At 53.0% G+C, this 12745-nt stretch overlaps 1 protein-coding gene across 12 annotated transcripts in view; it reads right to left on the bottom strand.

Annotated features, from left to right (window-relative positions):
• The window catches only part of POU6F1 (POU class 6 homeobox 1), a 29372-nt gene continuing 16627 nt past the window's right edge, over positions 1 to 12745 (bottom strand). For 8 of the 12 annotated variants that reach the window (XM_065934389.1, XM_065934384.1, XM_065934382.1 and 5 more), the window contains 8 exons: positions 11942 to 12063; positions 10855 to 11080; positions 10080 to 10333; positions 9252 to 9380; positions 8443 to 8646; positions 5132 to 5273; positions 4404 to 4572; positions 1 to 3436 (listed from right to left, as the gene is read on the bottom strand). In XM_065934389.1, coding sequence (XP_065790461.1) covers positions 3091 to 3436; positions 4404 to 4572; positions 5132 to 5273; positions 8443 to 8646; positions 9252 to 9380; positions 10080 to 10333; positions 10855 to 11080; positions 11942 to 12063 — 1592 coding nt within the window. In that variant the 3' untranslated portion in view covers positions 1 to 3090. Of the gene's footprint in view, positions 3437 to 4403; positions 4573 to 5131; positions 5274 to 8442; positions 8647 to 9251; positions 9381 to 10079; positions 10334 to 10854; positions 11081 to 11941; positions 12104 to 12745 lie in introns of all 12 variants that reach the window. The other 4 variants (XM_065934391.1, XM_065934393.1, XM_065934392.1 and 1 more) reach the window with 2 other exon arrangements.

Below are 12745 nucleotides of genomic sequence, written 5' to 3'. Positions count from 1 at the left end.
TCTCAGCAGACTTTGTCCATGTCCGGGAACAGTTAGAACCTTGGTGTCAGAGCCTGGCCTGTGAGACAGGAAGGGAATCTAGGCATAGGAAGGTGATTGAATTTCCAAGGACACACAAAAAAGCCAGGGCCTCTCATTCCAAATTCAAACAGGTTCTTTAATTCACTTGGCTGAGTTCTCTCCCTGAACCCCACATGGATAAAATGCCATGATTAGTGCAGGGTCAAAGGCCCCAGCCGATTCATTAAGCCACAGAACATTTTGCTCTTTGAAACAAAAACAAAACCACATGCAAACAGTGAAGCTTTTTCTGCCCTTTCGCCTGCCTTTCCATGGCAAAGGAGCCACTGAGCTCTGGCTGGTAACCAGAAAGGTGCTTTTAAAACAAAATCAGTATCAACTCCCTTCAGAGTCTGATGCTGCTCGTAACAAGGATATAAACAAAACAAAACCCCACCTCAGGGCCACAGCTGCTTCCAGGGGGCCCTACGGTGGGGCAGTAAGAGCAGAGATCAGGTTGGTGAGCTCTGCTGTGTGCGTACTTCAGGGACACCCCGTAGCCCCTGCCTGGGGAATTCAGCTTGCAAACACTCTGGCCCCCCTCCCCCCGGGCTGGTTTCTCTGAAAGACCAACCCATCATTCCAGCAGAAGAAAAGCTTTCGTTCTAGCCCAGCCTTGAGAAGACAGATTTAGATGCGGGAGGAGCTAAGAAAGCATGTCCAGGCCTAATTTAGAGCAGTTTTTTCCTGCCGTGACACAGGACAGATGGTGTCCTCCTGCATATCCACTGCCGTGGACACGCCCTGGATCACATGCTACTCCTGCATGCACCAGGCATGACCCACTTGTCTCTCCCAAGAAAGCAAGCATATCTGAATGCAAAGGCTTGAGGGTAAAAACCTGTATCTCTCTAATTTATTGAACTGTAAGTCACTGAATCCTTCACAAACTCTGGTCCTTGATTCTCACTGAAAACTTGTTTATAACACCTCTCTCAAGTGCCCCTCTCAAGTGAACCTGTCACCTCATTGACTCGGGTGGATAACCTTGAACTTGAGCGTGCAGCCTTACCCTTGGAGGCGTATTCTCTGCTGGGAGGCTGCGGCAAGCGAGGTGCCCACCTGCTTCCTCATCCCCCACCACACGTGAGCAAGTCTGGTTGGTCAGAATGCAGTGGTGTGGGGTGTGTGTGCGCGTATGTGGCAATTTGACAGACAACTGCCCTCACTGGCAGGGCCACCGTCTTGGCGGCCCTGAGAGGCCTGGGACGCACCGGCTTCAGGTAGGAAAGGAAACCCAGTCTGCCAGAGGAAGCAAGGCTGGGCTCTGCACCAGTGTGCCAAGGAGGTGGCAACATGCCCTCACACGGCAGTCACTTCTTCAGGGTTTATCGTGGGAGGGGTGTTGGAGGGCAGCTGCTGGAGACCAGGTTCTGTAAGGACAGGAGCTGTGAAAGGTGGGGGCGGCTGACCCCTGTGACTTGTGTGTGACCTTTAAGTCTAGTCTACATAGCAGGTCTGGGCGCCTCTAGCAAACCTCCCAGTGCCCTCCTGCCCTCCCTGAGTCACATACTGAGTTCCAGGGGACACCCAGCCGCAGGGAGGCTGGGAAACTCACTGAACATCTTGCATGAGATGCCAAGCTCCAGTGTACCACAGATACCCTCTCTGAAGGCAAAACCCAGCCTGCTCTAGGGGTATTCTTAACTCAGAAGTACTCTAGGGGGCTTGTTCACACAAACACATGGTCTAAGACTCTGGACAAAATTAGATATCTCCTCTGGTATCCAAGACTGCAAGTTACAAAGGAAATTAGTTAAGTCACCTTCCACAAAGGACCTTCCCAGGCTGCTGTCAGCTCTTTATGGATGTGGGCTTTTCCCAGGGCCTTCCTGTCCGGTGTTGTTTCATTTGCTGCTTCTGAGAAGACCCCAGGACTGGGTGGGAGGTGAATGTGAGGGCAAGAGAGACTTAGCATTCCTTTCCTCATTCTTTTTTTCCCCCAAGTGCCTGCTCATCTGGGCAGGGGGATTTTCTAGGCTGAAAGTTCTCTTAACCACAACATTCTGATGCGGAGATGGACATGGACAGAGATCAGATTAAAATCTGGGAGAGATACCGTATTTATCAAGTTCCCAATCTGCTGGCTTAGCTGGTAAAGAATCCATCTGCAATGCAGGAGACCTGGGTTTGATCCCTGGGTTGGGGAGATCCCTTGAAGAAGGGAAAGGCTACCCATTCCAGTATTCTGGCCTGGAGAATCCCACAGACTATACAGTCCATGGGTCGCAAAGAGTTGGATACAACTGAGTGACTTTCACTTCACAACCTGCTATAGACCCAGGTCAACTCCAGGACAGCTAGAGTTCACTGCTGATTTCTTCCGACATGATGTATAAAAGAAAGAATTCTGCTTTAGTGCCATTTTCCCTACATAGGAGACAAGGAGAGATGGGATGATCATGTGTTCTGGCCCCAGGTCTGTGGAAACCTTCCGACCTTGAGGTCAAGGCATACATGGAATCTGACTTTCTGAGCTGCACATCACATCACACTTTTCAGAACAAGATCTCTTGGATTTTGTCGGGGGACAGTGTGACTGCAGGCGGAGGGCAGGTGGGTGAGGCTGTGGTTCCACTGGATGAGCTGCTATACCTGCCACGCTCACACAGAGGAACAGAGAAGAGACAGTGGAGAGAGTGCCATCAAACACAAGAGCTAATGGCCAGTGGTCCTAGAGGCTACTACAGCCCCGTCCCAAAGATGGGGAGCCTCTGGTTCCCAGCCAGAACTCACCCTTCAAAAACCCACATCAGCAAAGTGCTTCTTTAAGTGACACAACAAATCCCCTCCTTCGCCATGACCAGCCCCAAACCTGGAGGTCTCAGGTGGGGCCCACTGCCCTCCCTGGGATGCAGACGACCCGGGGAAGAGGAGGGAGGCAGCTGACACACAGGTGCACGATGGAGTCTCACAACCCAGGACAAACACAGCCACGGGCAGCAGAATGACAGATGCCGCAGGGTGGCAGCCGGAGCCGGATGCCCAAGGGAGGTACAAAGTGCTGGGACACAGGGCTGGGGCTGAGCCCTAAGGGATCTGAAAGACGTTCAGCTTGCTGGTGTTCTTGAGTGTCTGGCGCCGGTTGCAGAACCAGACCCGCACGACCTCCCGGTCATAGTTGAGCTCCTTTGCAATCTCGGTGATCTCCTGGCCGGTGGGCAGCGGGTTCTTCTCGAAGTAGGCATTGAGAGCCTCTATGGCCTGGGGGGTGAAGGAGGTTCGGCGCTTACGTTTCTTGGAGGGCTCGCCTCCCACAAACTCCATCAGGTTCTGCTGGCCTTCCTGGTTCCGGAGTTCAGCTTCATGTAGCCACTTCTCCAGCACTGGCTTCAGCTTCTGGGCGCTCTTGGGCGTGATGTCCAGCTTCTCAAACCTGTGGGTGACCCAGGCCCAGGAAGGGACAGTGACAGTGTCTTATTCCCCACCCCGGGCGTGAGTGCTGGCCACAGGGGGCTGCTCCTCCTGGGGCTGGCAGACCCCTACAACCCCCACTAAGATCCCCTGGCTCGGCCCAGCCCAGACTCCTGAGAGTCCTGTCTCCCAGGTCACAACAGGGAGACCATTCCCATGGCCTCAGTTTACAGTGCAATGCTAACAGGGCAGCTGCTTTATGAACACCATTCTAAAACGTTCACACCCAAATGGGTGAGGTACTTTGAGGAGTCATGTTGAGAGGCCTCCAAAGATGGCAAATAGATGTCCTAAGTGCTGTCTTCCTCCAACTGCAGCATCACTAAGTCAGAATACTCTTTCTGGCTGAGCCCAGATGAGAGTACAGAATTCCCAACATGACACTGTAGCATAATAATCACTCTAGTCTAATATATAGAGTTGGCAAGCAGATGAAACCTTTTGGCCATCCCTAAGCCATGTGCTTTTTTGAAAAAGCACATGGCTTAGGGATGTGCTGTTTATTTTATCTTTCTTTTCACCATTTAAAAAAATTGGAATAGTTGATTTACACTTTACAATCAATTATAATACAGGCACCAGAACCTGCACACAGAAAAGTCAGTTACATCACTTCAGAATCGTGTCTCATAAAAAGGAGAGGTGGAAGCATGATAGAGGTGATGGTGGGTTATAGTTGAGAACCAAGCCAGAACGAAAGTTCCCACTCTTGTGATTAATTTCATAAGCTGTACCCCTGTCCCTCTAGGATTCCTAACTGGATTAGAATCTTGGATTCCTCCTAAATAGACAATACAAATGCTCAGGATTGGAGGATAAACTTCAGAGGGCCCCCAGAAAGACTATGACTACTGCAGGTGTTCATGTCTAAGCGCCAGATACCTGAGCTCCTGTGAGTGTCCTGACCTTGTTCAGGCAGTCTTACTCACCGGCAGATGGCTGACTGGCTGTAGGCTGGGCCTTCCGTTGCAGTCAGAGCCTGACCCACCTGGGTCTGTGTGAGGCCCAGGGATAGCCGCCGGATCTTAAAGTTCTTGGCAAACTCCCGGATCTCTTCTAAGTTGATCCCGTCCTCATCCAGACTGGGGGTATGTGGCTCTAGGCCAGAGGAAGGGGGCAGGAGTGAGTGTGTAAGACAGACAATCTCCAGCCCGTTGGCCTAGCCTGGTGAGTAGTGAGGGATCAGGACATTTGACAAAAGGCCTGTGTACCCTTAAGACCCTCATCATTCCTGTCCCCAAGACAAATAAGACTTGGGAGCAATAGGCCAGGACCAAGGTGTCTGGAGATAGAGGTCTATTTTAAGTTCTTCCAGCTCTAACTGCTGACCCTCCCTAATTCTCCCCAGGCTGGCCCCACGCACACCTGTTAGCTAGCCACATTCTTCAAATACTGGTGAGAGACCCTAGGAGAGACAGCCAATGGTTTGGCTTCTCAGAGAAGCAGCCGGACAGCCCGCTAAGCAGCCTCCACCATGCTCATGCACAGAATCCAGCTCCGCAGAATGAGAATAAGAAAGTCAGTTCCTGGCAATGGGCCTCTGCTCTTCCCTTTTGGACTCCCGAAAGTTTACTAAGGGGAGCATCATCTAATGTGGTCAGGGTGTCTGAACAAATGCCTCACCCCTTCGCCATACCCTTCCCTTGGAGCTACTTACTGGACACCAGCTGGCTGACCGTCGGGGTCTCTGAGCAGGTGATGGGGATGGGAGCAGAGGCAGCAGGCTTGGCCGCTGGGGCTGGGCTGGCGATGACCACGGCCGGCTGGGGCATGGCTGGTGTGGGCTGGATGGGCTGCACCTGTGAGAAGGAGAGCCAACAAACCCCCACTGCCCGCCTGCCTGGCTTAGCAGGGTGGAGTCTCTGGGCAGTCCGGAGGCAGGGCAAAAGCGGGCATGGAATCCTCCCTCACCCAGCACACTTTTACCTGTGCCCCATCAGAAGGCAAGATTGGAAGCTATGTATTAGCATGCACCCAATGATGATGACCTCCAGAATAAGCACAGGGTGTGCCCCACCAAGCCGGGGCCTTGTAGGTGTCTATGACCGGGGCAGGTCAGAGGCTCAGAAAGGTTCCACCTACTTGGTCAAAGCTCCAAGTATCCCCCCTTGAAATAACTGCTCTCAAGTCTCTGCCCTCAAAGGAGAAACCTAAACCTGATCCTAGAGCCACCACGCCCCAAATATCCATTAACGCGTGTGAGCATGTATACTAAGTTGCTTCAGTCGTTTCCGAATCTGTGCAACCATATAGACGGTAGCCCACCAGGCTCCTCTGTCCATGGGACACTCCAGGCAAGAATACTGGAGTGGCTTGCCATGCCCTCCTCCAGGGGATCTTCCCCACCCAGGGACTGAACCAGAGTCTCCTGCGTCTCCTACATTGCAGGCAGATGCTTTACCTCTGAACCACCGGGAAAATCCCATATCCATTAATAGGTAACTGGCAAATGACTTTTGGGGCCTCACTACATTAAGACATTGTACCATGAAAAAGAATATCTCTTAATAACTGCTATGGAAAGACCTCTGAGTCACAGTGCTAAGTGAAAGAAAAAAAAAGTAAGGTGAGAAACAATTTTTATGGAATAATCCCCTTAAAAAAAAATACGAATTTCCAAGAAAAAAAATTCTGGAGTCATATAAAGCAAAGTATCAACAGAAGTCATCTCTGGAAGTGGAGTTAGAAGGGATTTTTACTTTTTGACATCACACATAATGTTGGAATTTTAATAAACAGCTTATATCATGTTTATAATCAGGATAAACTATAAATATATGAAATCAGTATCTGAAGTATGACTTTTTTTTAAGCTTCCTGAAAGTACAGATTTCTCTAGGATGGGCCTTGTTCCCTGAATTCTGCCTCCTGGTAGCTTAAAGTCATTTCTTCGTCATCCCCAGGGCCTTGTTTGGAGCTCCTTGTCTCTGGCTAGAATTCTTTAGGCTGTCTCCTAATAGCTGAGGGCCAAAGAATTGATGCCTTTGAATTGTGGTGCTGGAGAAGACTCTTGAGAGTCCCCTGGACAGCACGGAGATCAAACCAGTCAATCTTAAAGGAAATTGACCCTGAATATTCACTGGAAGGACTGACGCTAGAGCCGAAGCCTGAGATTTTGGCTCCCTAATGCGAAGGGCCGACTCACTGGAAAAGACCCTGATGCTGGGAAGGATTGAGGGCAGAAGGAGAAGGGGGCAACAGAGGATGAGATGGTTGGATGACATCGCCAACTCAATGGACATGAGTTTGAGCAAACTCTGGGAGATGGCGAAGGATAGGGAAGCCTGGCGTGCTGCAGGCCATGGGGTCGCAAAGAGTCGGACCCGAATGAGTGACTGAACAACAACAACAAATAGGACTCAAGTCTCACCACAGTCCAATTCTCTCGGCTCCACCTGGATAGCAAAGGGAATTTTTAAAATACACATATAACTAGCCACTTCCCTGCTAAGAACTCTCCGGTGACTCCCTGTTACCTAATATTAGTAACAACAATAAAAGCACCATTTTTTACACATTTTACTCTGTGTACCAACTTTCCGTTTAATGTATCCTTTAACATTCATAACTTAAGTTGGTACACTTATCATTCCCATTCTATAGATGCTGCTGCTGCTGCTAAGTCGCTTCACTTGTGTCCGACTCTGTGTGACCCCATAGATGGCAGCCCACCAGGCTCCCCCGTCCCTGGGATTCTCCAGGCAAGAACACTGGAGTGGGTTGCCATTTCCTTCTCCAATGCATGAAAGGAAAAGTGAAAGTGAAGTCGCTCAGTTGTGTCTGACTCTTAGTGACCCCACGGACTGCAGCCTACCAGGCTCTTCCGTCCATGGGATTTTCCAGGCAAGAGTACTGGAGTGGGGTGCCATTGCCTTCTCCTTCTACAGATGAGGCTGAGGTTATTCAATGAAGCTGGGAAGCAGGATATCATATTTGAGAACCACAAGCCTCAACATCACCTAGGAACTTGTTAGAGATGTGAATCCTTCAGCCCCACTCCAGACCTACTGTATGAGACTCCAAAGTGGGACCTGGAAACCTGAATCCTAGCAAGCCCTCCAGGTATTCTTCGGCACACTCAAGTTTGAGAACCCCTGCTCTGGCACACTCTACTGCCTGCAGTTCTGTGGAAGTAGAAGAATCTCTCATCCAACCCATCCCTTTAGATTAGTTCAACGTCGTACTCTGTGAAGCCTTGTCAAACTCCTCAGTCAGCAGACTGGGTTCCTAAAGCACCTTATTCTGCCCCTATCAGAGCCTTTGCCACACTGACTTTAATTGTCTCTGATGCTGGGCTACCTAAGGCAAGGAAGGGCATCTTATTCATCTCTATATCTTCAGCACTGGAATACAGTAGGCACTCAAAAAATCAGTAGGCACTCAAAAACCACTCCTAGAATGAACACGTGAGTGAATAATCGATGCCACAGTGCAGAGTGGAGGAGGAGTGGAGGGATGAAGGGGTGAAGAGGAGGAAGGTGCAGAATGAACCTCCCAGGGCCTTTCCAGCAATTTGTTCACCCTGGAGTTGATTGAGCCCCAATTAACTTTTTGTTGTTGTTCTCACCCTGCAGCATGTGGGATCTTAGTTCTCCTACCAAGGATCAAACCTGTGTCCCCTGAATTGGAAGTACAGAGTCTTAAGCACTGAACTGCCAGGGAAGTCCCAAGGCCCAGTTTACTTTGACTACCCTTCCCTGGCCTTCTCAGAATGGCACTGGCCTCTGAGGACACATATACACATATTTGGTGTATGGCGGTAAGGGGTCGGGGTGGTGGTGGTGTTTTTCCGGGCAGAGCACGTGTGAACCAAAGGGACCGTCTACCTTGCACCTCCCTCCACTTTGGGGAGGTATCCTGGTTTCCCAGGGACTTTGGAAAATAATGTTGTCCTGCCCACCCTCTGGAGGGAGGCCGCTCATGCCTGACAGCACTGCCTGCTACCCTCCCCCAACCCAGCCCTTGTACCTCACTCTTAGCAGGGGACTCAGGAGTGCTTGGCTTCCGGACAGCCACAGGAGGAGGCAGGGGGCTGCTGGCCAGGGTCGCGATCACCTGGCCCTGGGCGTTCAACAACAGCTGGGGGGTCACAGCCTGGACCTGCAGGCTTTGGGCCGGTGCTGGGGCCGCCACGCTAGCCGAGTTCACTACCCAAGGAAGTGTTCCAATAACCTGGGAGGAAACACAGGGACCCCACGTGTGAGGGCAGCGTCCAGCTCCACCCCAAACCCAAATCCCCACACTGGCAGGAAGGGACTTAGACAAGTCACCTAACCCTTCTGGGCCTCTGTATCCTCAAAGTAAAGTGAAGGATTCACACCCTAGGGGCTGCTTCTCTATTCTCTCTCCAGAGTCTTGAGGGAGCAGGAGTGGGTCTACATGTGAAGTCCTGCTCTGCCACACTTTAACTAGCTTAATTTCTCCAAACCTCAGCCTTCTCCCCTGTAAAATGGGAACAAAAATCTCCACCCAACAGGTTGTACTCAGAATGAAGTGGGATAATGTACGAGAAAGCACCTAGCACAGAACCTGGCCATAAATTAAGGTCTGCCTAAATGAAAACCCCCAACTAGAGTGAGCACCCAATCCAGGGTTGGGGTGGGGGCTATGCCCCCGCCTGGCCTCAGTGTCAGCAGAGAGCTGTCATACAGGCAGTAATGAACAGCAACGTCTCACGCTGGTTGAGTTTCTATGACCCAGTCCTCCCACGCATGTGCCCTCCCCCAGAGCCAGCATCTCCACGCTCCCCACCCCTCCGCCTGGCTTTGACCACTTGCCTGACCCTGAGCGTTGGTGAGAATCTGACTGCTGATCCCCGGCATGTTGGGAATGGCGTTGGCAATGACCGGAGTTGTGGTGAGGGAGCCCAGGATCTGGGTCTGTCCCCCGAGGGAGGCAGCACTGATCTGTGGGTGGAGGAAGAGCCTTGCTCAGAGGCAATGGGGCGAGAAAGAACCCAAGGCAGAGGGAAGAGGGCTGAGGGTACTGGGGCAGGGGGAGGGGGTAACTGATGCTGGGCAGATATGAGTGTGGGCTGCAAGCCCAAGTCCACCAACTGAATGGTATCCAGGGCCAGGGGCTGCAGGAGGCAAGCAGGGAAGGGCGGGGCCACAGTCATGGAGGAGTAACTCTGGCTAATCTTTCAGGCCAGCCCTGGGAGAGTAGAAGGGCCAGGCTGGAGGGGCTGATGTGACTCTAGCCACATCTAACTAGAGGCCATCTATTCACGCCTAACAGCTCTACTACCAAGCCAGGAGCCACACTGGATAGAGACACTGGCATGGGGCCGTGAGCCTCTAGCGCCACTTTAGCAGCAGCTCACGTTTGCAATCCCCAGACATCATCCCACCCTCCAAGGCTGGTCCATGGTCCAGGTTCTGGAAGGTTGGGCCAGCCCTCTTGGCAGAGGTTGTCTGCTCTTGGCTGGGATGCATGGGCTGACAGCTGCCTTGGAAGGAGCCCATCTCTGCCGAAGTGTTGGAAAAGAGCCGCATTCAAGGGGCTGGTCCTCCACCTCCATATTCCCCCGTGGCAAGGGTCAGGTTCACCCTTGGCCAGAGATCCGGTCCATCCCTGGTGAGCCTTGGGTGAGGGCAGCAGCTTACGATTCCCGGGCTGAATGCGAAGCCTGCAGGCTGAACGGTGATCTGTGTGGGGGTGTCCACAGACTTGGGGGTGGGGGCAGTGGCGGTGGCAGCAGTGGGCTGCGGTAGAATGGCCGGTGTGGTCTGCAGCAGTGGCTGGGGCTGGAACAGCGTCTGGGGCTGGGCCGGTGGTCGGGGCTGGGCGGGCGAGGAGGCCTGGGCCGGTGGGGCGGCTTGTACAGGTGCTGGGAGAGCGGTGTTCAGCACAGCAGCTGCTATGGAGCAAGGCAGAGACAGAGGCGCTCAAATGCCTAGCCGCAGGCCAGAGCAGCTCCAATCCCAAGGGATCTGGTACAAGAACGAGACGGGGGTCGGGGCACTGGGGTGGGGGCACAGGCTGCTGTTATTCCCTTGATCCTTGCAGGGGTGGCACATGCCAACATCTCTCATCCCCCCTCCCTAGGGCCTGGAGATGTGTAGGTTCAGAACCAGAAGTGGAATCTTCTTGCAGTCCTTTTCAGGAGGCTGGTCACAGGGTGAGGTCTGGCGTAGGGGGGAGGGCAGTCCAGACAGCTGGAGGAAGACAGGCCTGCTGGGCCAGCGTGGTGTCGTGGCCTAGAGTCCTGAGATGGTGCAGCAGCTCTCTGGCTGGGGGCCTGGGACACCAGATCCAGACTCCAGGGCTCTTGCCCTGGGAGGGCCGCGGGTTCAGAGTCCAACATGGCAAACACACGAGCAGGGAAGGTAGTGGAAGGTGGCGGGGGCCTGGTGCAGTCCTGGGGAGAGTTGCCGTTACCTTGGAGACCGGCTAAAGGTGGCTTGAAAATTCCCCCCGTGGGAGAAGCAGCGGTCAGTCCTGGGAGGGCAGCCACGGTTGCGGTAGGAATTGTCCACACGGCCAGCCCCTGTTGACCAGCCACTTGACCTGCAATACTGATGGGGATAAGAAGAGGTTGAGTAACTGCCCCTGCTGGAACCATAACTCCTGTCAGAACTGTGGCTAAGTTTTCCTGAGTCAAGACCTGCAAAAGCAAACAAGATTTCAAAAAAGAAAAGAAAAAATAAAAAAATCAACATCAACAGCGCAAACGCTGGGTCGACCCAGCTGAGCACACACAAAGCATTCTGAGGGCAGGCGGGGAAGGCTGCATGAGGGCAGGGAATAGATGAGCCCTGAACTGGAGGCCCATCCCTGAGAAGGGACCTGGACTGGACTATCCCATCTTTGGAGAAGCAGCCCACATCAGGGGCAGGGCCCAGCCCTGCCCCAGGATCAGAAAGGGTCACAGGTCTCTCCCACCGTGGTCGGCTGCCTCCCAAGCCCTCCCTGGGTCTTTGCCCACGAGACCATTGCTTTGTGACCAGGAAGCAGGGGTAGGGGCTGGTGGAGCTGAGTCACCAAGGCCCACAGAGGCCTCTGGGAAGCTATGATGGAAGACACTCCTGATGGACACCTTGGATATGTGTGTGCAGTGAAAGATGTCACAGGGTGCTCAGTCTGCCTGGAGGCCCCTGGAGCAGCTTCTCGCTGTGCTGGGGCTGCCCTCTGCTCTAAATGAGGAGCCATTAACTCTTCCAGGCACCCCCTGGAGGGGCTGACTAGGGTATTCACTCAATTAATCATTAGATGACTTGAAGGAGTTACTGTACTCTTATAATCCTCGCTGGACCCAAGGGGATTTCCTGACAAATGCAGATTTACTTTCCCCAGGGGGCCTGATCTGGGCCAGGGGTCCCTAGTAGGAGGTTCCCTCCCTCAAGCCACAGCCCCTTCCCTGCTCTGCCTTATGAAGTTCCCAGACCCCACGGCCAGCCCACGGTGGCTATCCCTTGCCTTTCCCTTGCCCACTGCCCTCTGTCTAGCTCCCTGGGGTGGCCCTTACCTGGGGGGCGGTTTGTACAGCCAGTGGCGTCAGGGTCTGTGATGCCTGAGGCTGGCATGGAGCTTGGCTGAAGGTGGCAACGGCAGGGGCAGGGCTCAAAGGCATCCCCGGAAGCGACTTCACTTCATGCAGCATTGGGAGAGAGAGGGACAAGGGGTGAACCTGGCGTGAGTGGGACAACTCTCAGTGCCACCTTGCGTTTCTGCACAACCTGAGGCCGATCTCTGGTCTTCCCTGGCCCAAATAGGGAGTTTCCCCAAAGTTACTGGTAGTGAGCTTGGGAGGCTGGAGAGCCCTGTGCCGGACCTGGAAGGTAGACCACCCTTGTCCCACATGTGGATGACAAAAATGCAGACCCAGGCACAGCTGCGTATAAGCCTCTCGTCTCCTGGCTTGGTAGGATGCTAGGACCTATCACGTAACCAGCAGTAGAAATGAACATGTGTCAGGGAGAGGAGGAGCCAGAATCAATGGGATTGATTGGTTCATCCAGCAACTGGATCAACGGTCACTCTACCTCCAAGCTACTTTGGGGATGCAGTGCTGGCTCAGGGAAGGGGCAGGATTTCTGCAAGTTGAAGCCTAGGAAGTGACATGTCATGGCCACACTCAGGATCCCAGGGGGTCTCCAGGCCAGATAACTTTTCTCTGCCATTCCCTGAGGTCTGAAGTCTGATGAGCAGCTTTTAGGAGGTTCTAAAGGAGCTTCCCATAAATTGTAGCTTTTCAACCAAGTGAGAGCTTTCTCTCACTACCTGGAGTTAGTTAGGTAGGGACGCCTACCAGAAAAACTCTTCAAAGTCA

The sequence above is a fragment of the Muntiacus reevesi genome, chromosome 4 (assembly GCF_963930625.1).
Source record: "Muntiacus reevesi chromosome 4, mMunRee1.1, whole genome shotgun sequence".
NCBI lineage: Eukaryota > Metazoa > Chordata > Mammalia > Artiodactyla > Cervidae > Muntiacus > Muntiacus reevesi.
This window is presented reverse-complemented; position numbering and strand designations above follow the sequence as displayed.